The 23484-nt window shown below is 39.4% G+C and overlaps 1 protein-coding gene across 3 annotated transcripts in view; it reads right to left on the reverse strand.

The window, feature by feature from the left end:
* Positions 1-3448: 3448 nt before the first annotated feature.
* The window catches only part of FMR1 (fragile X messenger ribonucleoprotein 1), a 36806-nt gene continuing 16770 nt past the window's right edge, over positions 3449-23484 (reverse strand). Inside the window, exons 8-16 of one of the 3 annotated variants that reach the window (XM_006266927.4) lie at positions 19386-19556; positions 19215-19293; positions 17515-17624; positions 17239-17376; positions 13714-13800; positions 10206-10401; positions 9516-9695; positions 7992-8074; positions 3449-6012 (exon numbers count right to left, since the gene is read on the reverse strand). In XM_006266927.4, the coding sequence (XP_006266989.1) occupies positions 5851-6012; positions 7992-8074; positions 9516-9695; positions 10206-10401; positions 13714-13800; positions 17239-17376; positions 17515-17624; positions 19215-19293; positions 19386-19556 (1206 nt within the window). In that variant the 3' untranslated portion in view covers positions 3449-5850. The remainder of the gene's footprint in view (positions 6013-7991; positions 8075-9515; positions 9696-10205; positions 10402-13713; positions 13801-17238; positions 17377-17514; positions 17625-19214; positions 19294-19385; positions 19557-23484) is intronic. The other 2 variants (XM_014601234.3, XM_014601231.3) reach the window with 2 other exon arrangements.

A 23484-nucleotide genomic window follows, 5' to 3' on the forward strand; every position in this document is an offset into this window, starting at 1 on the left:
ATAGGATAAAAGGGAGATTCCCATTTCCCCACTTGCTGAAACAGCCAGACTTACCGTAGTTGACCTGCTGCTCCCTGTAATAATTTCCATCATGGATCCAGTTGTGATGTACATTGTAGTAGGTGTCTGAAACACTTCAGATAGCAGTGGGCTTCGGTTTGCAGACCTCCACCCTCTCCCTCCCCATATCTCCTTGTAACCTTCAACTGAATTCAGCTGATGCTACTCCAATTGCCCTGAGAAGGCAGATATGTCTCCCTCCACATAGGTCCCTTTGGCTCAAAGGGATGGGCCTGGAGTTCAGGACTGGCCTCCTCAGCAGCCCTATTTCATGGGGATCACCAGGTTCAAACAGGTCTCCCCTCTTGGAAACCTCAGCTTGGGATGGGAGCAACCCTTGGCGGCTGTGACAGAGGTGGCAATTAGACTTACTACAAACTCGGGTGCTGGTAGTATCCTCCTTTTTTCATAGGTTCCATCCGTGAGCTGCAGGGAAGGAGTAAAACATGGTAGTGGAGGTCACCAACCAGAGGGCAGGTCCTAGTACAAGCGGTTCAGGCATGTTCTGGATTCATACTCAGGACAGAGCTGGGGGAGAGCAGTTGCTGGCCCAGCTTTCTCAATTCTGTCTGGCTTCTTTCCTAGATAGGGGCAGGTAATCAAGTCATCCCTCACCAGTCTGGCCTGTGAGGGAAGCTTCATCCTAAGCTATAGATCTACCCAACAAACAAGTTAGGAGGGAAGAATAGATGACTTGGACCCCTTCCCCATACTGTAAAGGTCATGTTATACGTTACTGAAGTTAAGTATAGTTTTGTAAAAGGTGATGACTTATTTGGTTATATTCTTAGGTACAAATATGACAACTTCCAGGAATCTATTGTAAAAAAGTGCTGATGTTAGGGTGGAAGATACTAAAAATTAGACAAAGGCAGGGAACTGGTGTTAGCACAAATGTGGAAGACGATAGCAAGAAGCTATAATCAACTCGGGAGTGGTGCTGAGGGCACAGTCTCCCCAGAAATCAAATACAACACAGAGCTGGGAATTAAACATATTAAGCTAAACTCCTTTGTCTAAAAGACACAAAGATTTCTGAAGAAAATCCACAGATCAGGCTAGGTAGGTGACTTGTCATGAGAGAGAAAAACCTGGAGGCAACTTCAGGTAACAGAGCCTTCCCCTCTTGTCATGTGACAAGACTGAGTGTGCCACCAACCTGTAAACAGGCGAAGAACCCACTGCAAGAGATCTATGAATCTTGGTACAAAGACACAAAGATTTAATAAATAACTGTCACCCCTATGCTTTCTGCTTGCTTACTTCTTAGCTGTGTTGATCATTTTGTTTTTTATTCTAGGCTCTCGAATCTTCCTCATTTTATTGTAGGTTCTTTACTGATGACTGAAGCTAAATTCACCAGCCTTACGTCATGCACATCTTAACAATGATGCTGTTTTTGCAGAACCCAGCTACAGCTGGCTCTTCTTTTTTGCCTAGAGAAAGGATAAAGCAAGATTTTTAACTAAGTGTACTTCAGAGGAGCATTTGCAGGCTCTGGAAGAGGAAACTGCTGGAGCAAGCCACATTTGATAGTGGCTTTAGCCTTTGCTGGAGACAAAGACATCCCCAACTCAACCTACAGAGTCAAATCCAGAGCCAGATGTGTTCCATACTCTGGAAGAGTGCAGTGTGCAAAGCCTCTGTAATAACCCACTTTCACAGGCTATTTGCAGATGTGGAAAAGAACAAAAATGGCGCTTTACTTTATTTCTGGCCCTCATGCATTAGTTGGACGCAACTTTCCCAATGCCTGTACAGATCAGGCACTTTAGTGGGGTTTTTATCTAACAGTTGATTGAACCAGCCTACATATAAGCACCAAAAAGCCCTGCAGAAGCCCCCAATCTACAGATACTGCAGAACTGGGTCAAAGTAATCTGCTGCTGCTTCTGGTAAGGCGCTCTTTCCCGCCATGTCTATCAGTGCCCACAGAAAGCTGCATCCCCTGGATACCTGTTGCACACAGGATTGAAACGTTACAAAGCAGAAGACAGCCATTTGCTTTGTATTTCTTTCCAAATGTTCAGGAAAGCCTTTGTACGCATCTGAAACCGTGAGAGATGTTGGAGATAAGCGTGCATCTATACAGACAATAAATTCAAAGAGCCACCACTTCCATTATCATGTTTTTATCTCCTCCAAGAACTGACCACATCAGTGTTTCTAGAAGACACACGAGTAGAGAGGTAGCCCTCGAGAAGACAGATCTGAAAAATATTAATTGAAAGTGAAGGCAAGGTTCCACCTCTGAACTGGGTGTTTGATTCAAAGGCCATACTGAGAGAGCACATTCTGATATTTGCAAGATACCTGAACCTTACGTACTGTAAATCACAGACCCACTCGGACGAATTTTGAGCTCAGTTGGACAGACCTCTGGTCTTAATGCCATACACAGATTTGAACAATATTAAGCTAATTTAGTCCTAACACCATTAAAATAGTAAAGCTTTCTGAACGTCCTGACTTTCCTGGTTGTGACTGAAGCCAGGGAAAAATGCTATCCTACTAGTAATTTTAAAACTAAATTCTAATTTCTAATGTAGACTAAGAAAATAAATCCTTTATCACTGATCAGATATTTCAGAAATTTTATGCTGAATCTTGTTTCTTTAATGCATGAAACGACCCAATGTTTATTTTATTTTTAAAGGAATAGTTCTTTGAGCAACTCTTCTAATAAATCAGTCCTAGCCTTGCTGTTGTTATGGAGCCCGTCAGTAACTTAAAAAAATTAAGTGTAAAACTTTTGTAAGCCAATTTTAATTCATGCCTGATAAAGAAGATGGATTTTGCAAAGCTAAATAAAGGTTCCTGGTGTACTTCAGAATACTTGCTGGAATGATTAATCTAGTTTCATCCCAGACTTGACACTGGAGAGCTGCATAGTGTGCTGAATCAGGGAATAAGTTAGTCTTTCAAGATAATTTCTATGAATGATGAGGCATCTATGCTAATAATCATATTACACTCTCTGTATTTAGATCCCATTCATGGCTTGCTGACAAAGGCATTAAATATAATCTCTTGGAGCACAGATGCAAACTGGGCAGGAACAGAAGCTCACCTTGAATATTTGATTCTTGCGAGCAAAAATACTAAGCTGGAGTAGCATTATTTCCTGTTTTACTAGGTTAGGAATCTGCTATAACTAAAACATCTGCCCAGTCTTCTGCTTCTCTATCCAATACCTTGGAGAGGCTTAATGATAACCCTGACAACCCTTTTCAAATCTCCCCTAAACCAAAAAGAAAAATACTGAGAAAGAAGCAAGAGTTGGGGGAACTTTTCTCCCTGGTTTCATAGATGTTTTGTTACTTTACAGAATTTGTGTTTAATCCTAGGAACTTAAATCCTAATCATCATTCACAAATACCTTTCAATCTTAAAAAAAAAACCTTTATTTTTTTAAAATAATTTTAATTCATTAGACCATATTTTATAAGTTACCAGTAGGATCTGAACCCAAGCATCAGACATCTGTTGCACTTTCAAGCTTTGTAACAACGCATGATTTTTTCAAAATAAAATTTTACATTTAGATTTACAATTTATGTTTTTGAAACTTGCTAACATTTAAAACAGTGGAATTTGAATCGAAAGGGATACATGTTCAACTTCAGCACACAGAAATACTGTAAAATGTCATTACCCCCAAAATGCACTTGAAAATGGAATGTAATTAACCTATCAAACTGCAATTTTAGTAATTAGTAACTAGCAATTTCACATAAATCCTAGTTAGCACCTTATTGAATTCAACTATTGAGTGTAAAAAATATAGTGCATATAGTGTAATAGCTCAGCATGTATTGTACCGTTTCACCAGTGAGGTTTCATATTCTTAGCATTATCGCCAAACTTGAAATCTGGTAATGCTTTCTACAACATATGGAAATAAACAATAACTACAGTTAAAGTTTAACAGAGAAATATAAGTTCTACTTGCCATAAGTTGACTTTTTTAAAAAAAGCAATCGTTTATAAGGATTGCATCAACATCAATTAGCAGAGGAAGATCAAACTTTATTGAAACTGCTTGCATACAAAATATATTGCACTATAACCAAACAAATGTCAACATAAAATCCAATCTGTTGTAGCTAATATGTACAGAGAATATTGCCCAAGAGCAGTTACATTACAAGGTCAGTCTACCTTGGTTAATTATCTACAGTATTTTAAACCAAACAGCTTACAGATGATGTGTGCAAGGTACCAATTTCTGTTTTCAAATACTATACATTCCCAAAATAAATAACTAGAAATCAACATTAATGTTTGGCAATACTTTAAGACATTTTTATATTTGTTATATCATGTGCAGTTTGTTGCCATTTTTATATGCTCACTTGTATGCAAGGAAAAAAAAAAACAAAGGAAAAAAAGCAAAGAAACAAAACTCACAAAATACATCAGAGGCAAGGTCAGGTTTGTACAGTTCTGTACATAATCAGTGGCTCTCCTATTGGAGTAATTTTAATAAAATGGATTAAAATGAAGGTCCTCACACAGTTCTGCCCAATAAATTTCAATTCATGATCAGAAATAAAAGAAAAAAAAAGTACAATTCTAAATTCTACCCCCTCTCTCCTGGTGTACTATTGTACTTCGTAACAAGTTCTGCAACACCTTTCAACTAGCTTCTGAATCAGAGCTTGTACCTCAAAAATTATGATGAATTTATCCTGCCTCCAATGTTACCTAGCTACACTACACCTGCACCTTACAGGGTATCACACATGGTAAGTTTCTTCCTATCTCCCCTGAGATAAGCCCCAAAATTAAACTTTTAAACACGTGGGAAGATGAAACAGGTTAGCATTTTTAACTGGTCATCTGGCCAAATAGCAGGCACACACTACTATCTTGTGAACAAGTTACATTTGTTCCCTCAGTAACGATGAATTTTTTAGTTTTCCACAAATGGAAAGGTTTTTTAAAAAACTTCTGTACTGACTACGAAGAAAAAAAAATTACACCCTTGTCTCAATAACACTATCTGCCAAATCTTCAGTGCAAAATAAATTTCCTATTCTTATAACTGCCTAACCAGATGTTTATGTAAGGAAAAAATTATGGAAAGCATGCACTCTTCTATAAAGTACTAATGTCTGACAAGGTTTGCTACATATATTTTACATTTAGTGTTTCCAACTCATCTTCCCTGATTTCTGCATCCAAATATAGTATTCCTACCTGCCAAGATATAAAAAAGGCACAGATCATACAACTTTTTTGCTAATGAAAATGACAATTGTTACATCACACATATTTCAGGGTCCACTAAAATACTGAAAAAGTGGACCAAAACGTGAACTGACACAGGACATAAAACAACATAACATTTTATGAAGAACTTGTAAGTTAGATTGAAAACAGAAGCCCAATTTGATTACTGCAAACACTATTTATTCTGAAAATTGAAATTGAGCAGTGATTTTGACCCGATGCATTAAAATGGTACAACTGAACAGAAAGTATACCAATGCACAGCTCAGTATTTTTAAAACAAACAAAAAAGAATCTTTCATTGTTTGAAGTGCAATACGTACTTGAAAGCATTTTTCAGAAATTCAGATATTTTTATGCAAATATTTGAATAACTTCTTATTCTGAAAACAACTGCATACTGGTGATGTTAAAAAAGGCTAACAGAACTTTTATGTTCACTTCATGCCCTGCGCCATCTTGCCTGCTATTCGTCTTTGGCCTAACAAGTTTCTCTAACGTGGAATAAGAATTACTGAAACAGTATAGGAAATATGACTTTAAGTATTATGCAGTTTAGGGTACTCCATTCACCAATGGTTGCTGACCATCCCCGCTGTCCGATTTCTCTTTCTTCGGATTACGATCTTTACCCGTGCGCATCCGACTACCTTCACTGGAGGTATTCTGTAATGTTTTAGTGTGGACACTCCTTTCATTATTGCAGTCAATTCTGATCTGAAACAAGTCAGAGTTATATAAAGCATACCCATTAAATATTCCCCAGATTAACAATTTTAAAAGGGAGAATCTCTGGTAGTTTGGGCCTTACCTTTCAGGTTGTATTTAAAAAGGGAGCTAGATTTGAAAAGACATGAACTAAAATGGCCTTTGGTTATTTTTAAAATCCATCATCTGCTGTTTTTAAAAGTCCACATTCAATCTATCACTGGGAAACCAAACACTGCAAAGCATTCTATTAGTGCAGGAGAACCAGAAAGTAAAACTCAAGTGTGCTGGAGTTTTACTGCTAAATAAGGAAGAAGTGAAATTAAAACTGTGTATACTGGAAAGTCAGTAAGATTTTAAAATTATTTCAGGTTTCATGATTGAAGATAATATAATGAACTATTTTTGGCAGTCAACATTACATAATCTAACTGGCCACACACTGCCAAGATTTTATTTAATCCATCTAGAAGATTTATGTGGCTTTCTAAGTGGTCAAGAAGAATTTTACAGAAGCATCTTAAATGTAAGATTTTTACTGTGATAGTTGTAAACCCTTCAGGCCATTCTTGGCATGCTATTTGAAATGTTACAAATTATCTACCTCCTGATCAGCCAGTATACAGGATTCCCCAGCATTATGACTAGTAAGAGTTCTCAGCATAGTAAAAATTCCTGATATGCTGATAAAAAAGTTAGTTTCTCCCGACTGAACATTTTTTCGGTTTATCTCAATTTATCTTCTTGACAAGTATTACTGAGGAAAAGAAATGCATTTGTAAATTGTGTAGCTGTATCAAAATTTTGCAAATAAAGCTTGTATATCCTCAGGTACACGTAGGAGACAGTATGTCATCATCCAAACAGCACCTCCAGTTTTGGGCATTAACTCCAGAAAAGCTCTTCGCCTCGCTCAAGACTCGGATACTCCCTTTCCTTGGAAGGTATTTGAAAGAACAAAAGTGTGGTCTCAAATTCTCCATGCAGTGGCTTTCCATTTTGCCAAGTGGGAGGAAACAGCAATAGCTCATCTTTTCCTCCAGTTACGGCCAGGCTTAAGTGGCAGTAAGCACTCTGGGGGATGCCAAGGGTCCTAGAGACTTGTGTCATGCTATAAGTAACTGTAGAGGCATCACACCTTGTTACAAAATACAGTCCTACCAAGAAGTTCCTCTGTAAAAGATGTCTCATTTTATAACACTACAAAGAGCTCAAACAGCTGTATAACACTACACAAAATGATCATAAGAGGGTATATCATACTACAAATAATGTCTGTCCTTGCACTCAGCAGAGAAAGGTAGGGCAAGCTGGCACCTTAGAGACTAACCGGTTCCAAGAGGCAGGAGCTCTCATAGGCAATAGCCTACTTCAGTGCATTCACAGAATCTGACAAAGGATGTTGTTGCCTCTCAGGACCAGTTATGGCTAAGGCGCTACCCGTGTCCCACTTTCTACCTGACTTTAGGATAGCATGGCTAACCACCTCTGTGGTAAGTGGAAGAGGTACTAAAAAAACCTGGGAAAAAAAAGGATTAAAAACTAATTGAAATTATCACTGAACGAGACAAGACCCCAACCACAGGGTCACAACTCAAGTAATGGTCAGGCTTAGTCATAATTTAGGACAATGCAGGAGATGTGGCCAGTATGAGCTACGTTCACGGATCAAGTTTCTCTCTCATCTTTAAAGACACCTTTATCAAATTCATTAATATTCTAAAGGGCTAAGAGATTGTAAACGTTTTAAATTTTCTAAATATATGACAAGACTGTATATTTACACAGTAAAATATAAGCTCAAGTTGCCTCCATATCAACTTGCAAGATAAAAAAAGATGACATTCTTATAAACTTGATTTGAGAACAGGGAATCCACTGATCGTTCAGTGGAAGTGAGTGTTACCTGAAGTTTAGAACTGGCTGATATTGGTAAATGGTGCTTCTATGATATTTAGATAGTGCACATATCTAAAAAGAAAATTTACCTGAAGTGATCCATCTGCTGTTCTCCCTTTAGTATCTCTAGAGTTACGCTGACGGTTATCTGTTCGAGACTGTTCGTCGTTTCCTGTAAGAAGAAATCCTGTCATTTCCTGTAAGCAGCGGTTACTCTTCAGAACTTATTTGTATTTCTCTACCCAAGTTAAATGTATACATTCACTATGGAGATGTTTTAGCTTAAGAAGTAAATCTTTAGTTACATAACATAACAGCAGTTACAGTGCTATAAACTGCTATTTATGGTATGAATGATCAGTGGTTCAATGACTCCTGGTGGGCCACAGTACAGCACACAGAAAAAATACTGGGAAGGACAAGAGACAATCTATGGGAGGGTGCTAAAGAGTCGAGATATTTCTCTTACAAATATATATATAAAGAGGGCATTATATATTTAGACTTTTCTGTGAATGGCTTCTGTATTTTCTAAATTCAGCATTACCCTTTCTAGAGAACATCACTAAATTTGGCAGATAAACAAGTAAGGGCAGGCTCAGCCTCTCCCTGCCTGGACCCACCACCACTGCAAGGAGGTAAGCATTGTGATAAATACATTCCTTTTTTGAAATGAGATGTCATTCAATTCACAACATTTATGAAGGAATGCCTTGTGACTGGGGAGGGGTGCCTTGAGTCTAAAAAGGTTGAGAATCACTGGCATTAATAAATTACAACACTACATACTGGCATCACATGATAGAGTAGGAGATGGGTAAAGGGATTTATGAAGCAATAATTGTGCTATGGTAGGTACTGTGCTGTAGCAATGGGCAGGACAACTTGCTCTGACTTCGTGTATAATCCAAAGCCCCCCAAAGTCAACTGGAAGTTTTCCACTGGCTTTGATGCGGCTGAATTAGACTTAGAGGGAAAGGTATAGTCTATGAGCTATATTAGGAAGGTGACCGATTCAATGGAGTTCCTACTAAACCAGATGAAAGAGTGAAGCCATACAGCTGGTATGGGGAACACATGACTGAAACGTGATATATGGTCCATAACCAGTATGTGGGAATACAATTTACGATCCATGATGCATCTTTCCTCTTGGATTATTAGTATTCTGGCATATATTTGAGTGGCGAGTATTCTCTCTAACCTCAGATAAAGTTGGAAAAAGCAATTTAATAGTTAACACTTTTCCCCTTCAAAGCAATTTACAAACATTGAATTAAGAATGCACCAAATCCTCAATCAAGGTTGTATATCTCAGATTGCTCCAACATATGAACTAAGAAGTCAAGGAAGATGGATATAAAAGCAATCACTATACTATTATTACCACTTAACAATTAACAAGGGTAAGGTATAGCAACAGTTTGATTTATATAAGTTAACTGGTCTAGTAAAACTAATTTATTTTATACTTATTTATTTTGCACCCAAGTGTGTCAAATCTCACCATCTTGGGAACATAATATAAAAATGAAACAGTCAATACAGAAAACTACTTGAATCAAGAATCTAACACTGAATTTCCTCTCTTTAAAAACTCAATATTAAATTACCTTTGAAACCTCCACGACCCCTGCCCCCTTGGCCTCGTGCACCACCTCCACGTCTTCGCCCATCTCCTCTGCGAAGGTAATTGTCCCGTTCTTCTTCTGCTGGGGCTAATGACCAATCACTAAGCTCATCCCTATGATCAGATTCTGTTTCAGAAGCGTTTGATGCTTCAGAGTTGGTTCCTACCAAACAAGGTAAAAGAAACATAGATGGTCTGTTTTTGGTGCAATGGAAAAAAAATGAACAAAACAAAGTTGCAATAGGTGAACTTTAAAAAAATATAGGAGCCTTGTCCCACCATAAGTAAGTATAAGTTGGGTCATAGAAGTAGCACTCTCAGTTTTGGTAAAAACAGACTGACAGTACTAGTGAACACATCTGGCAGTGAACGAGTTGCATGCAAATTCTTGACAGTGTGCATGTTACTTCAGTTTTTCAAGTCCATTTGCTTACTCTTTTTTCTTCCCACAGACATTGGGAGGCAGACAAGAGTCATATGTCTGAGGACATCTGAAAACTAAATCTCAGGTTCCCCCACACAAGACACTGGATAATATACAAATACTAAAAACCCTGTGGTTAATATCAGCTGAACTATCCCTTCCCTGCAACATTCAAAGCTCAAAGCACTAATTGTTAAAAGATTATCCAGCAGGTCAGTCTTACATTACAGGAATACTCCTGATCCCTACCTGAAGCATAGCCTGGACCACGTCTGCTGTGTCCTCTGTTTCTATAGGGTCGACTACCCCGTCCAAGTCCTGGACCATCATCAGTCATATACCCTTTTTCTTTATCAGTACGATTTGGTGGTGGTCTAGAAGTAGCTCCAATCTGTCGGAGTTGCTCATCAATTTGCAATCTTTCCAAACGTAGTTGGTCCACCTCCTAATAAAAACAAAAAAAAAAATAGGAAAAATTACTATCGTTAACCATTAGGTTTGTTGGTTGTAGCCATATTGGTCTAAGAATATAGGCAGATGAGGTTCTTTGGGTAGATGCAATATTTTTTAATGAGACCAACTAAATAGTTGGAAAAATTATTCTTTGTAACCTTTTGGGCACAAACACAACTTTGTCAGGCATAAGAAGAGTCTTTATTCAATTACTACTACTACAGGCAGGAAGTAGTCTCCAAGGCAGGGGCAGGCAATTATTTCGGGTGGAGGGCCACTTACTGAGTTTTGGCAAGCCATCGAGGGCTGCATGATAGGCAGCCGGGGCAGATAAATAATTATTTTCTACATTTTTAGGGGCCCCGTGGGCCAGACAGAATGGCCTGGCAGGCAACATCCGGCCCCTGGGCCGCAATTTGCCCACCCCTGCTCTAAGGTGACACCTTGCTGTAACTGGTTCAGAGACATACTATACAATGGGTTGTTGTCTATGAAAGCTCATGCCTCTGTGCTGCCTTGCTCAACCTTCTGCCTGACTTTAGAAAAAAAAACCACTGCTAACCACCTCTCTAACTAAATGTGGAAACCTACTACAAAGTTTTCTCATCTTTGAAATATTTTTGCCAAGGGTAATATTAAAAGACAAGAGGAGCGGTTTGGCTTTGGGAACACAGTTTGTAATTAGTCAAAATCTGTTGACTGATTTGTCTATAGCAAGGGTCAGGCAACCTATGACCCATTGGCCACATTTGGCCCATGGACTTGAAGCTCCAGTGGCTTTCAGTGGCTGAGGGCAGGTTTCTGCTGAGTGCTCATCCTGTGCCACCATGGACAAACATGGCGGTGGCTAGATTAGGTCCTAGCGCCCACCTTCCTCCAACCCAGGATAGGTCATCTAGCCTGCAGTTGGAAAAGGCTACCTGCCTCTAGTCTATAGCAAATGCATCAAACCTTCAAACATTGACACCTTTGGTAATTAGAGATGAGCATATTCATTTGTTCCTAATGTTTGGATAGTAACTTAATTTTCATTTTTCTTAATGCAATACATTTCAAACAGATTTGGATTTAATGTGACAACATGCACTACACATGATGGAAAGGAAGTGATTTCTGGGTAACAGAACTGATTTTTTACAAAGTCAGTCCTGTCCCAAATTTTAGGATCTGAGGCTCTTATTCCAGAAGCAAGACAGCTTGCAAAACCTTTAATTTTTGATACTGCTTAATACTGACCAACCTAATACACTACCTTTTGATTCTCTGCATTTCCCTGAATTTGAACATAATATTCTGAAAAATTTTTAGATAGAAAGGCATAAGCAGGCTATTCAAACTGCTCATCTAGTACAGCAAGTACTTTGCCAGTGACTCACAAGTTGCACAGTAAACAAGGAGGAAGTTCATTCACAACCAGCTTTTATGACTGCAGACTGAAGAGCGTGGAAAGTAATGCTAAACCCTTAAATGTTTACTTGCATGACTTCTAACTACTATTTCTGGAGACATTACTATGTCAGGCTAGATAACATTTATTCTAGCTAACTTGTGTTTTGGTAGTCAAGACACACTTTTCTAACGATGTAAAAGGAATCATTAGCAAAAGTGTTCCCTCTAACGAAATTCAAACAAATTCAAACAAAATGTACTTGAATTCATTTAGTTGGTTATATGGTTTATACCAGCAAGCTCAGAGCTGTAGTCTTATTGTGCTTGTTGTATAAAGTGACAAGGAAGCCAAAAGAAAGGGAACCAATAATACTTCCTGTTCAGTATGGATCAGTATCTAGTTGTTCATGGTTTCAAAGAGAAGAACAGAAGATTAATAAAAGCCATTATCCTCTCACCAGAGTAAGTTGTAAGTGCATTGACAATGAAATAAATGAATTTTTGCTGCCTGTCTCTAGTCCTCCCACCAAAGGCAGAGCATCAGGGCAACGAGAGGAAGGGCTATGGCCAAGCAGATGGACTATTAAAGAAACAACTTGCGTGCTACCTTCTGTTTTACTCTTAAAATGACAACCCAGTGCTGCAGACTAGAGGAGACGTTATGAAGTTGCAAAACTAAAACAACATCTAAAGCTAAACTGCAAAACATTTAAAATGGGAAGAATCAGAAACAAACTTAAACTTTGCTCTGTAAGGAGATCATGTCTGCAGCTGACTAAAGGAAAGGAGGAACTGAAGGTATTCGGACCACCGGACTCATACCCTTGATGCTGAAAGTTCAAAGCTGTAAGAGGGATCTTTATGGTCCAAGTGTGCACTGCTTTACAAAGTTCACAAAATGCAGTGGTACTAATGGCATCTATATGAGAAAAGTGTGAAGGAAATTCTGTTTTCACTTTATCTATTACAATGTATTCTATTCACTGTTTTTAATCTTATGTTTTGTGCCTTTGGAGGCTATATTTTACACCTCTTCCTTCATCCTTTAAAAGAATGGATTTAACAGGATTAGTAACAACAAATCATGAGGCACCTAACTTGAATGCAAACGAGACATGCTATTTAAAATCACTTATTGCCATTTGTTCCACAGCCAGACTTCTAGCCATGACACCATTACTCTGTTAGGTAGCAACTCCAGTATACTGAGGTGAACACTGTGACATTATCAACTATCATTCTAAAAAGAACAAGGATTATATCCTTGATTACATCCACTACTTAATCTTTAATTTCAGCTATATTATTAATTAAAATAATTAGCCACAATTATATCAAATTTGTCAAACATTGGTCCCAAAAAATGCATCAACTATAATCTGGTTATCAGTTCCAAATATTTTATTCTTTTTTGCACCTATTTCACATTCTTGCTGTCCCCTCTTTTAGTTGCTTTATCTTTTTCCACTTACACAATCCAAGTTATATGGAAAAAATGGCACGTACACTGGGCAAACCACTTGTGTCAGTGTAGTACTATCTGCAGTCAGCTGCTGTGTGACCTTCAATATGGCTATAAAAATTAAAGAAGCTTCTTAGGAAACTAGACACTGATACATGTTTACTCAGTATATGATTAAGGTAACCCCTCAACAAGCTGGTTTCCTTAACTTGCATGAGTAGTTGAGAGGTAAAAGAAGATCTAAGAGAAGCAAAACCCAAACACTCAAGCAAATCAAGATACATTTTTATATAACCGACTAAAAGAATTCAAGTAAATTTTATTTGCTGAGAACATTCAAAGTTTAAGTTTTTATTTTCAAATACTTAACAACACTAATTCAAAAAAAGCATGATTTAAACTTCCTTAACCAGTATTATTACAAAAGCTTTCATGGCAGTATATTTTCCTCACCTTTAAATAATTAAGGTGATAATCCAAAAGCACAGTTGCGTTAGTGATGCTGTCCTTGGTTCCCACGAACACAAATGGTACCATTCCCTGAAAAGCAATGATATATTCTATAAACATTTATACAGCAAAGTGAGCCCAATTAATATTAAAGCAGGACTAGAAAACCCAGGAACAATTTTGGTAACAGGGTGGGCAATTACTTGACCCAATTATAGTATAATTTTATTTGCCGCGGACTGGACAATCCAATATAATATGGATAGAGATAAAAATAAAACCCACAATTATTTCCTTGCAGCTATTTTAAACTATAACCTCATAAATTCCGCTAATGGTGAATTTTGCTTTGTAAGAGGAAAATAAAAATCACCTTGTGTTCAACAACAGGAAAAATAAAGGTGATAAATAGGTTTTGTGCCTAGCTAAAAAATTTTTATTAAGAATATTACACAGCTAACTTGTGTTTTGGTAGTCAATTCATACTTTTCTAATTACATAAAAGGAATCATTAGCAAAAATGTTCCCTCTAATGATACACAACTTTTCAGTCATGCAGTGACCTTCCACATACATGATTTTTCCCTACTTGCTTCAATTTACAGTGCAGGGGTGGAGCATGAAAAAGATACCATATTTACTGACATCTAAGACAACCCCCTTTCCCTCCACTATGAGGAAAATGGCCCCTTGTCTTGGATTCACGTATAAATGCAGAGCAGGGGGGCGGCAGCTCCTCTAGTTCCAACTCCTACCCCAACCTAGGCTCAGGGTCAGCACTGCTGCCCCCTCTCCCCCACTACCTCAGCTCACTGCACTCTGCAAATCCCCTCCCCACCTCAGGCTACCAAGCATATGGTCACTCCAGACCCCACCTGGCCATGCTGCAGTGGCAGCAGTGGGGCAGCTTTGGCCCTTGGGGAACAGGCAGCAGGGGGCAATGGTCAGGCCACTTGGTTCCCCCAGTGCCTTCCCATTTTCTGCAGTCACCCCCGTGCTCCCTTTCCCCTTGCTGTTTGGCAAGACACAAATTTAAGATGACCCCCGCATAATTAGATTCTATATCTGAAATACTTTAACAAAACGTATACATTTTCCACGTATAGAATCTAATTATGGGAGGAGGGGCACCTTAAAAATTCAAAGTAATTTTGGATTGAGGTTAATATGGTAGTTAAAAGGCAAACAAGATCCTTCATTCAGACAAAGCTCAGACTATAGTCACAACTAATGAACTGAGTGCTCATAATTCTCCAAACAACATAACTTAGAATCAGGGGTCAGCAACCTACAGTCTATACGGAACTGCTGTATGTGACCCGCCAGCTGTGGGTGCTCTCCCTGTGCTGCTGTGGGGACGTGGTGCACAGGCCCTAGCACCTGCCACTCTGACTTCGGTAGGTCACTGAAGCCCACCGTCAAAAAAGGTTGCGTGCCCCTGATTTAAATAATAAGCAACTCAGAAAATTTACAGCTGAAGTTAACCAAAATAAAAGAAAGTAAGGAAATCCCACCATTTAAAATACAGAAGTGAAATAATTAAAGACTGTAACTCTATCTTTATATAACAGCCTAAGTCTCCTATTTTCTGCTGCATGCAATGTATTATTTTTTGGTTAAAGACTTTTAAAAATGGTTTTGCTATATCCATAGAATATGACCTTTGACAACTTACATTTGGAGAAAACAGCATTTGTACAGCCTTCGAACATAGTTCAAAACCATTCACTATTGTACCGATTTGTTTGTGCCTAAAATACACTATTATAGGAGTTTGGAAATTAGCTTAATGTTATTTTGCATAACAATCTCAGTGTGCAGGTATCCATCATGGCCTTCCAGAAAGTTAAAGTATATGTACATAACTCGCATCTAATTCAAAGTAGTGAAGACTCCTTGCCTGGTAGATACATGAACTTCTGGATAAATAAAAGGCAGTTTAAACTTTTCTTAAAATGTAACCATGAAAATCTCTTGATGTTAACTTTGGAAATTATGTAGAAATTGTCAGATAAAGGAAAAAAAAAAAAAAAGGTGTTTTTGTGATTTAAATTTCCTTTGTAAAAACAGGAGAGGAAGTGCAATTTTCAGTTAAGTAGTTCCAGGCTTAATTGAAACCCTATACCAGGTCAACACAGTCCTTTAGTTTTGAACAACCTTTTACATACTCTTCTTAGGCAAACCTGACACACGCAACAACAAGATAACCAAAATTTTTAAGCTACAGATTCATTCATTATTCTATTATGAACTTAAAATATAGTACCTGGAAAAAGGATGTAATAAAAATGCAACCAACCTCTTTACTGCTTCATCAAAAATAATAAAATGTATAATTGGGGAAAAGATACCAAATTTAAAGCAAATAGTTAATGAATACAAAAATAGAGTACAGAGTATTTTACAACTTACTGCTAATTTCCTAGAACAGTATTAACGCTACTTAAGAGGAATAAAAATATTTTTGAAAAGGTGTACTTCTATATTAGCTGAAAAACAAGATTTACACAAAAGGTTACTAACAGCAGCACGTCATAAAAACCTGTACTGGTATCAGATGAAATTTTCCTTTTGGAGACTAGTACAGTTGTCAGCAACCTTTCAGATTAACACAGCCCAGTCACAAGGAGGGCTGGAGTGTATAATTTATTATGGGGGCGATATTTAACAGAAATTGGACAGCAGGTGGCTCCTTCATTAAGCACATGTACAAGGACTACTGGACTCATGCCAGCTTCCTGCCATTTTTCAGCAGCGGGAAAGACTCATAGAGCACCTACAAGAGCCACCCCTATCACTATAGAGAAACATCCCTAGCCATGCACACCAAAGGGGAGTTGGGGGCAGGTAGCTCTTGCTCGTACATTGATTGAAGGCAGGTCCCACCCTGCACCCAAAACCCCAGCAAAAGGTTCCTATTTGCAAAGCATCCCACCTGCTGCGATCTACGAGCACAGCCCCACATGGATATTACCTGACTGTTCTGCCAGTCCCAGTCTGGTTGGGGACATGCTGGAGCTCGTTCCAGTCCCTGCTGTTGCAGCTGCTCACTAGTGCATGACCCACCAAGCCCCAGGACCCAGCAACAAACAAGGAGCGTCCCAAAACACAGCACACTTCTGAATGTGTGAACGAGCTGTGGCAGTTGCATGGCACATTCTGCACCACATGCTGGGCAGCACCTGCAGCAGCAGAGACTACGACAGAGGTGCTGCCATGTCCCTGTAAAGCTGAGGGCATGGTGTAAAATGGCTTCAGAATGCATGGAGGACCAATGGCCCCAGCCATGTGGTCCATCCTGTACCATGCACCAGGCTGCAGCTAAAGCAGCAGCAGCAGGGACTGGGACAGAGGTGCTAGCATATCTCTGACCAACCCAGCACGCGGCGGTCCTGGTTCCCCCATGCATCCCGAAGCCGTTTTGCACCACATGCCAGGCTGGTTGGGGACGTGCTGGCGCCCTGTCCCAGTCCCTGCTGCTGCAGCAGCATGGCACATGGTGCAGAATGGACTGCGCCGCTGCCATACCTCCCCTGCATGTCCAGAAGCGCTCTGAACTTCAGGATGCTCCTTGCAGTCTGCAGGGGCCTGGAGCTTGGCAGGCCACTTAAACAAGCTTGGGGGGCCAAATCTGGCCTGTGGGCTGTATGTTGCCGATCCCCTGCTCTAGTATGGAAAAAATAATTTGATCAGAACATTGAGTGCACCGTCTTACTCTCAGGAAGATTTTTTTTTTTTTACTGGTGCACTTAAAACATGATCACCAATTAACACATACACTGATCACATTTACTATGAACATACCTCTTCTTGTGGAATATTCTTATCATTTTCAGCCTCAATTCTCACTCTCACAACACCCGATTTGTCCACTATCTCCTGTATCAGTTTTCCATTTTTTCCTATTACTTTTCCTACAGAAAGAACACACAGAACATTGCACCTTTAGGCTTTTTCCCCCACATCCTGAAAGTACTACCATACTATAATAGTATGGTTTAATAAAAGGGACGTGACAAGTGATCCAAAAGTTCATAACACAAATAGCTACAAACTAAAATGTCTAAGTAAACCTATATATTACACTTGATCTGAGACTTCAAGAGGTAACCACTCCAAAGCACCAACAGAAATAAGATAAATAGTATTAAGTTATTCAAGTTAAAAATATATTTATACATAGAAAAACAAACAGAACTCTCTCAACTAGTCCTAGAAGAGAACAAAGGAAATTCAATCACAAAATCCCTTGATTTGCATAATATGGCTGTGACTTAAATCTACAAAGATAATGCTACTTAAGTCTAAAGATCTTGTTTGAAGTGACCCGTCCTGAATACTCAGCTTCCCATTTTTGTATTCTGTGTGTAAATAATTTAAAAATGTTTATGTGATTGTACATTTGTTAACTTGTTCATATTGAAAATAATATAGTCAGTTATATTACATGCTATAAATATATACTGTTGTGAAAGTACTGCCAATTAAATCCTCAGGGGGAGACGGGGAGTTCCATTTTGATTGTGTTTGGCAAAATATGTCTGTTTTCAAAGTATGTTTTTAAAAGACAGTAGGAAAAACGACACTGGTATTATTTTTATGGTTCCAAAAATGAAAATAAATGTTTGTATCAAATACAGAATTTTTTCATGTTTTTTATTCTTCAAGTTCCAAATACATGAAGCAAAAACGAATTAAAAACCCAGCTAAATCCAAAAATCTACTATTTCTACATAGCATCCACAAAACATACAGCTGAGAAAAATTCAGAGTAATTTTACTATATTCAAATCAACTCCACAGAAAAGCACCATGCTCAAAAAGAAGTACATGTATGAAAGCTGAGAAAGCACTTCAAAAATCAATTTCACTCTTTGAACATCTATTAAACATGCTACTAATATATCTGCCTTTATAAAAATAATACTTGTGTGTAATTTCATCAATCTTCTGTATAGCAGAATCTACTTTCCCACAATACATCAGTTACATCATTTGCTTAAACTAGTATCTATCCTGCTTTTACTAGTCTTCTCTGTCTACTTTCAGTATACCAAAACAAGCGTCAAACCGCATTAAAGATGACAACTGAGTACATGATATAAATAAATAGTGAGTTTAACTGTATTTATTCTTATTTTTTTTTTTTTAAATAATTGCAGTTAGTAGGATGTTTCTGAAAGAACCATGCTATGTTCTGGCCATTAGCCATTTTGACCAGTAGCTTCTTACCGTTTGGGCAGGGTAAATTATTGTATTTTATGAGTAAGATATTAAGGATCCAGTTCCTCACTGCAGCTATGTTTTCTAATGAATATTGCTACCAAAATATTTCAGAGAGTGGACAAATTCTAAAATAATTTGAAGCCCATTCTCACAAAATACTAAAATGAGAACAGGCTTTCCCCTTTTAATTGAATTGCTCCTCAAAGGTAAAAAAAAAAAAAAAAAAAAAAAAAATGCTGTTTCCATCATTTCAGAGTTACACACCAAAACCAACATACCTACTAAATTTCTTGGGACTTGTATGACATCTTCAGCAAATTCTAGGTAGCTTCTAGCCTTTTTTACTGCATCTTGGTCCTAAGAAATAAAGAGACATAAGGGAAATGCACTATTTTTGGATAAAACTAGGTACATTTTACAGGCTGCTCGAGTCTTATTTGGAAGCCTACCTCTCCATAAATATGGAATGTACAGGTGTCTTCATCAAGATCAATAGCAGTCACACCAGGTACTTTTCTGGCTTGCTGAATATTAGCACCATGAGTGCCAATGGCCAGACCCATTAGGTCTTCACGTACAACAAACTGTTCATGAAATCGTGATGCAAGCTGCCTCGAGCTCTAAAATAAAAGAAAAAAAAGGCAAAAAAACAGTAACCTTTATGGAATAAGTCTTATGGAATTTACAGTCATTTAAGTGACACAGTCCTCAGTCAGGTACCTAGGACATCCTCCCATTTTTCCAGGGCAGTTCTTCTCTAAACTAGAGAGATTTCCAAGCCCACACGGGCAAAACAAAACAAAAACAGCAACAAAAACCAAAATGCCCCCTCCCAAATGCAAAGAATCACAGGAAGCGACCTCAAGGGTCATGGATTGCAACCTGGAGACTGTGTGGACCAGGGCCAGGGCGTTGTGGGTCATGCCCAGCTGAAAATTATACTAATGGGTCCTGATGTGAAAAAGGTTGAGAATCACTGATCTAAGGTTTAGGAATAGTGCCATCTATCCCAGATAGATGCCTAACCAGGCTCTTCCTGAAACCCTCCAGGGAGGAGACTCTATAGCATCCCTGGGCAGGCTGTGCCATTTTCATGTGTTTATTATAGTTTGGCAGTTCCAGAGACTTGCATTAAATTGAATTGGTGGCAATTTAAATCTACTCTTAGTTTCCTGCCTCACATGAAAAGAAAGAACAGTTACTCTCCCTGTTTTAAGGCAGCCTTCCAAATGTTTGAAAAATGCTATCTTGCTCCCTACCCCCTCTAATCTCTTTCTCTAGACTCACATACCTAGTTCTTTCCACTTTTCCTCATACAGTTTGCATTCTAACCACTTCATCATATTTGTCTCTTGTCTTTGGATCCCTTCTCAATTTCTCTACCTCCTTAAAATGAGGAGCTCCAGAACTGTACACGAGTCTCCACTGAGGCCCAATTAGCACTGAGCAAGGTGGTACTAGCACCTCTGATACCTTGTACAGAGTACACCTATTAATGTAGCCTCAAACGATATCTGTTGGGTGCTTTTTCTGTTTTGCAACAGCACCACAGAGGTAACTCCAGCTCAATTTATGACCCACCATAATGCTCAAACCCTTCTTGGGAATGAAGTTATCCCCTTTATGATATGGATGTATATTCAGTCTCTCTTCCCTAAAGGTAACAACCTGCATTTGTCTTTACTTATATTTTTGTCATCTATAGGCCAGTTCCCCAATTTATCAAGATCCATTTGAATTTTACTTGTATCCTCCAAGAAGTCTTTGCAACTTCTTAGTTCTGCTTGTGTGTGAACTTGATCCTGTAGCCAAGTTATTAACAAAAAACTGAAACAGAACAGTCTAAACACCTCTTGCTAATGTGACCTTGATCCACTTAAAATAGTTTATTTGTTATTGGTTAAATAACCCATGATATACCCACCTAATATTAATTTTATCTAGCCCACATTTCCCGTTTACTTGAAAATGTTGTGTGGGGCTGTGTCTAAAGCCTTAAACCACACACATTGACAAAAGCCTTCCCCAAATTTTGAAGTCAGGTGAATGAAGAATGATAACCTCAAAAGACGTATTTCTTTTGAGAACAAAAGGTCACCCTTCAGTAAAATAAATTTATTTATTTATAAATATTGATTTCTGCAAGTTTGTATTTGAGGAATATAATACTTACGTACCAATATGTTTGGAAACTATATAACATTTTGAGTTGCCATACATCAGTGGGGGTCAAATTAGCCCTACACCTTCCTCAAGTGTGGAGCCACTCCAAACCCTTTTCCCTGCCCAACCTGCTGCCCTGCTTTCTGTTTCCTACCCTATCCTGTCTCCCTAATCTGCCAACTACCACATGTGGAGGCTACCCATGCCACTTGAAGCGCTCATGCTGCAGGCTGGTCACCCTTGCCATACTTTCTCTGCATTGGCTAGATAAGTTACTGAATGGCAGGAAGTAATTGTCTGCCATTTATTTGGCAGGTGATTTTTGAGTACCAGGAAAGAAATTATAATTAATACAACTTTTTTCCACCTAGAACATCAAGAGAAGAAATAACCCACTGAAGTGCACCCTACTGGAGCACGGGGGAAAAAAGTTAGCGATTGTTCACTCAGGTAGTGGCTAGTGGCAGAGTCACTATACTCTCACTCCCCCCCCACTTTTCTATGGCTAGGGACAGAAGTTACACATAAACTAGTTTAAGTGATCAGAAACTGGTTTAAACCTGTAACAGAACAGAAGCTTAGCACACGTAAAACAGTTTCAAAATGGTTGAAAGTGGTTTAAGATAAGCTTAATGAAACTTCTGTCCCAGACCCTTTCCTGGTTCAAATTAAATCACAGCAACCCAGCATGCTTTCCAGCCCTGGCTGGGCTGGGCTGGGCTGGGCTGTCTGCTCCAGAGAGCAGGGCTGGCTCCACCCCTCTGCTCTCTAGATGGAGCAGCAAGGGCTACCTGACAAGGGGTTGGGGGGGTGGGAAGCAAGACTGGTTGGGGATTCAGCCCAGTCTACAGGGGGAGGGGAGGGGGAAGGAGGAGGGGAGGAGAATGCCCTGGTCCAGGCAGATGCCAGTTGGTTTGGGGTCAGGGAGAGGAGTTAAATAACCCTTTCCTTGCTCAAACATACTTCTAGCTGCAACTGTGGACTGCAAATCCCAGAGGCACCTAGAAGCAGGAAGAGGAAGTAATAAGCAACCCTGCAGAGGCCTGCTGCTGTAATTCTGGACTGCAAATCCCAGAGACCTCAGGGGCAGCAGGAAGAAGTGAACACACAGCCAGAGAGCCATGCTCTAGCGCTCCCCAGCTTCTGGCCTGAGCCACTGCAGGCATGTGGCTGCATTTCCAGAATCAAAGGTAATGTCTGTTCACTTCTGTTTCAATTTAATCTGTGCGGTTTAGACCAGTGGTCACCAGCCAGTGGATCTTGGAGCCTACTGCGGTAGTTGTCAGAGCCTCTTGGGAGTCGATCTGAGGCTGGGGTAAGGGGCTGAATGCCCATGTGCACGCACACATGTGCTTCAGCCCAGCAGGTCAGTCTGTGGGGGAGGGAAGAGGCAGGGGCTAGATTGAGGCTCCCGCAGTGAGGGACAGTGCTGCAGAGGCAGGAACAGGGATAAGTTGAGTGGGGCGCGGGCCAGGTGGGACTTACCTACTGGGGAGGCACGCCCCCAAATAACTTTTTCCTCCCTCTGCCTCAATTGCCCCTCCCCCAGAGTTATATGTTGGGCAGGGAGAAAGAGGGCGGCTGCGCACAATAGATCTTGGGTTGCTTTTAAATGCCAAAAGGTGATCTCCTACTTAAAAAGGTCGGAGACCACTGGCTTAGACTCACCTGCAAAGACTGAATCGATTCAGCCGCGGGCCTTTTGACTGTCTGTACTTAGCCTTTAAGGCAATGCAACTAAAACTGTAGTGGTAACTGAAGACTCAGAGTCACAGCAAAAACAATGGCCAGTTTTTATGGTGGGAGTTGAAGGACAACAATAGCTGGTTATCTATGCTCATACTGGGCAACTAGCAAGAAGGGAAGGGGGTATTATTTTTAACGATCCCAGCCAGGTAGTTGAGCTGAGCAAGCAGTGCTTCAGGAGATGTCACTTCTCCTGGAGCAGGATATTTGCACAGGCAAGGAAGAGAGGGAAGCAGACCATTATTGTGAAGAACCACAATTCAGAAAAAAGTGCCAGCCAGGAGAAGTGGAAATTGTCCTTCTCCTAGTGCTCTTAAAATCATACTGCTACTTTGCTTTCTTGATTTGTGAGGTGTAACTCAAGAGGTACCTTCTTATAAATTCACCTGTATCCCATGAGTTGTGAGGACATGCACTACAATGTTTCGTAAGAGCCAAGATTCACCCCATTTTAAGCTAAGAAAACTAGAAAAACAAATCACACTAGGTTCTAATAGAAAGAAGTGCCAGTACAAAATGTCAAATTGTAATAACACTGTCGCTTTAGCTCGTTATTTTATCTCCACGTTCTCTCTTTACAACCACTGTTTATAGATAAGAAAACTATTTCGTACTACTCTACTGTGATGTACATATTCC

The sequence above is a fragment of the Alligator mississippiensis genome, chromosome 8, assembly GCF_030867095.1.
Source record: "Alligator mississippiensis isolate rAllMis1 chromosome 8, rAllMis1, whole genome shotgun sequence".
Lineage (NCBI taxonomy): Eukaryota > Metazoa > Chordata > Crocodylia > Alligatoridae > Alligator > Alligator mississippiensis.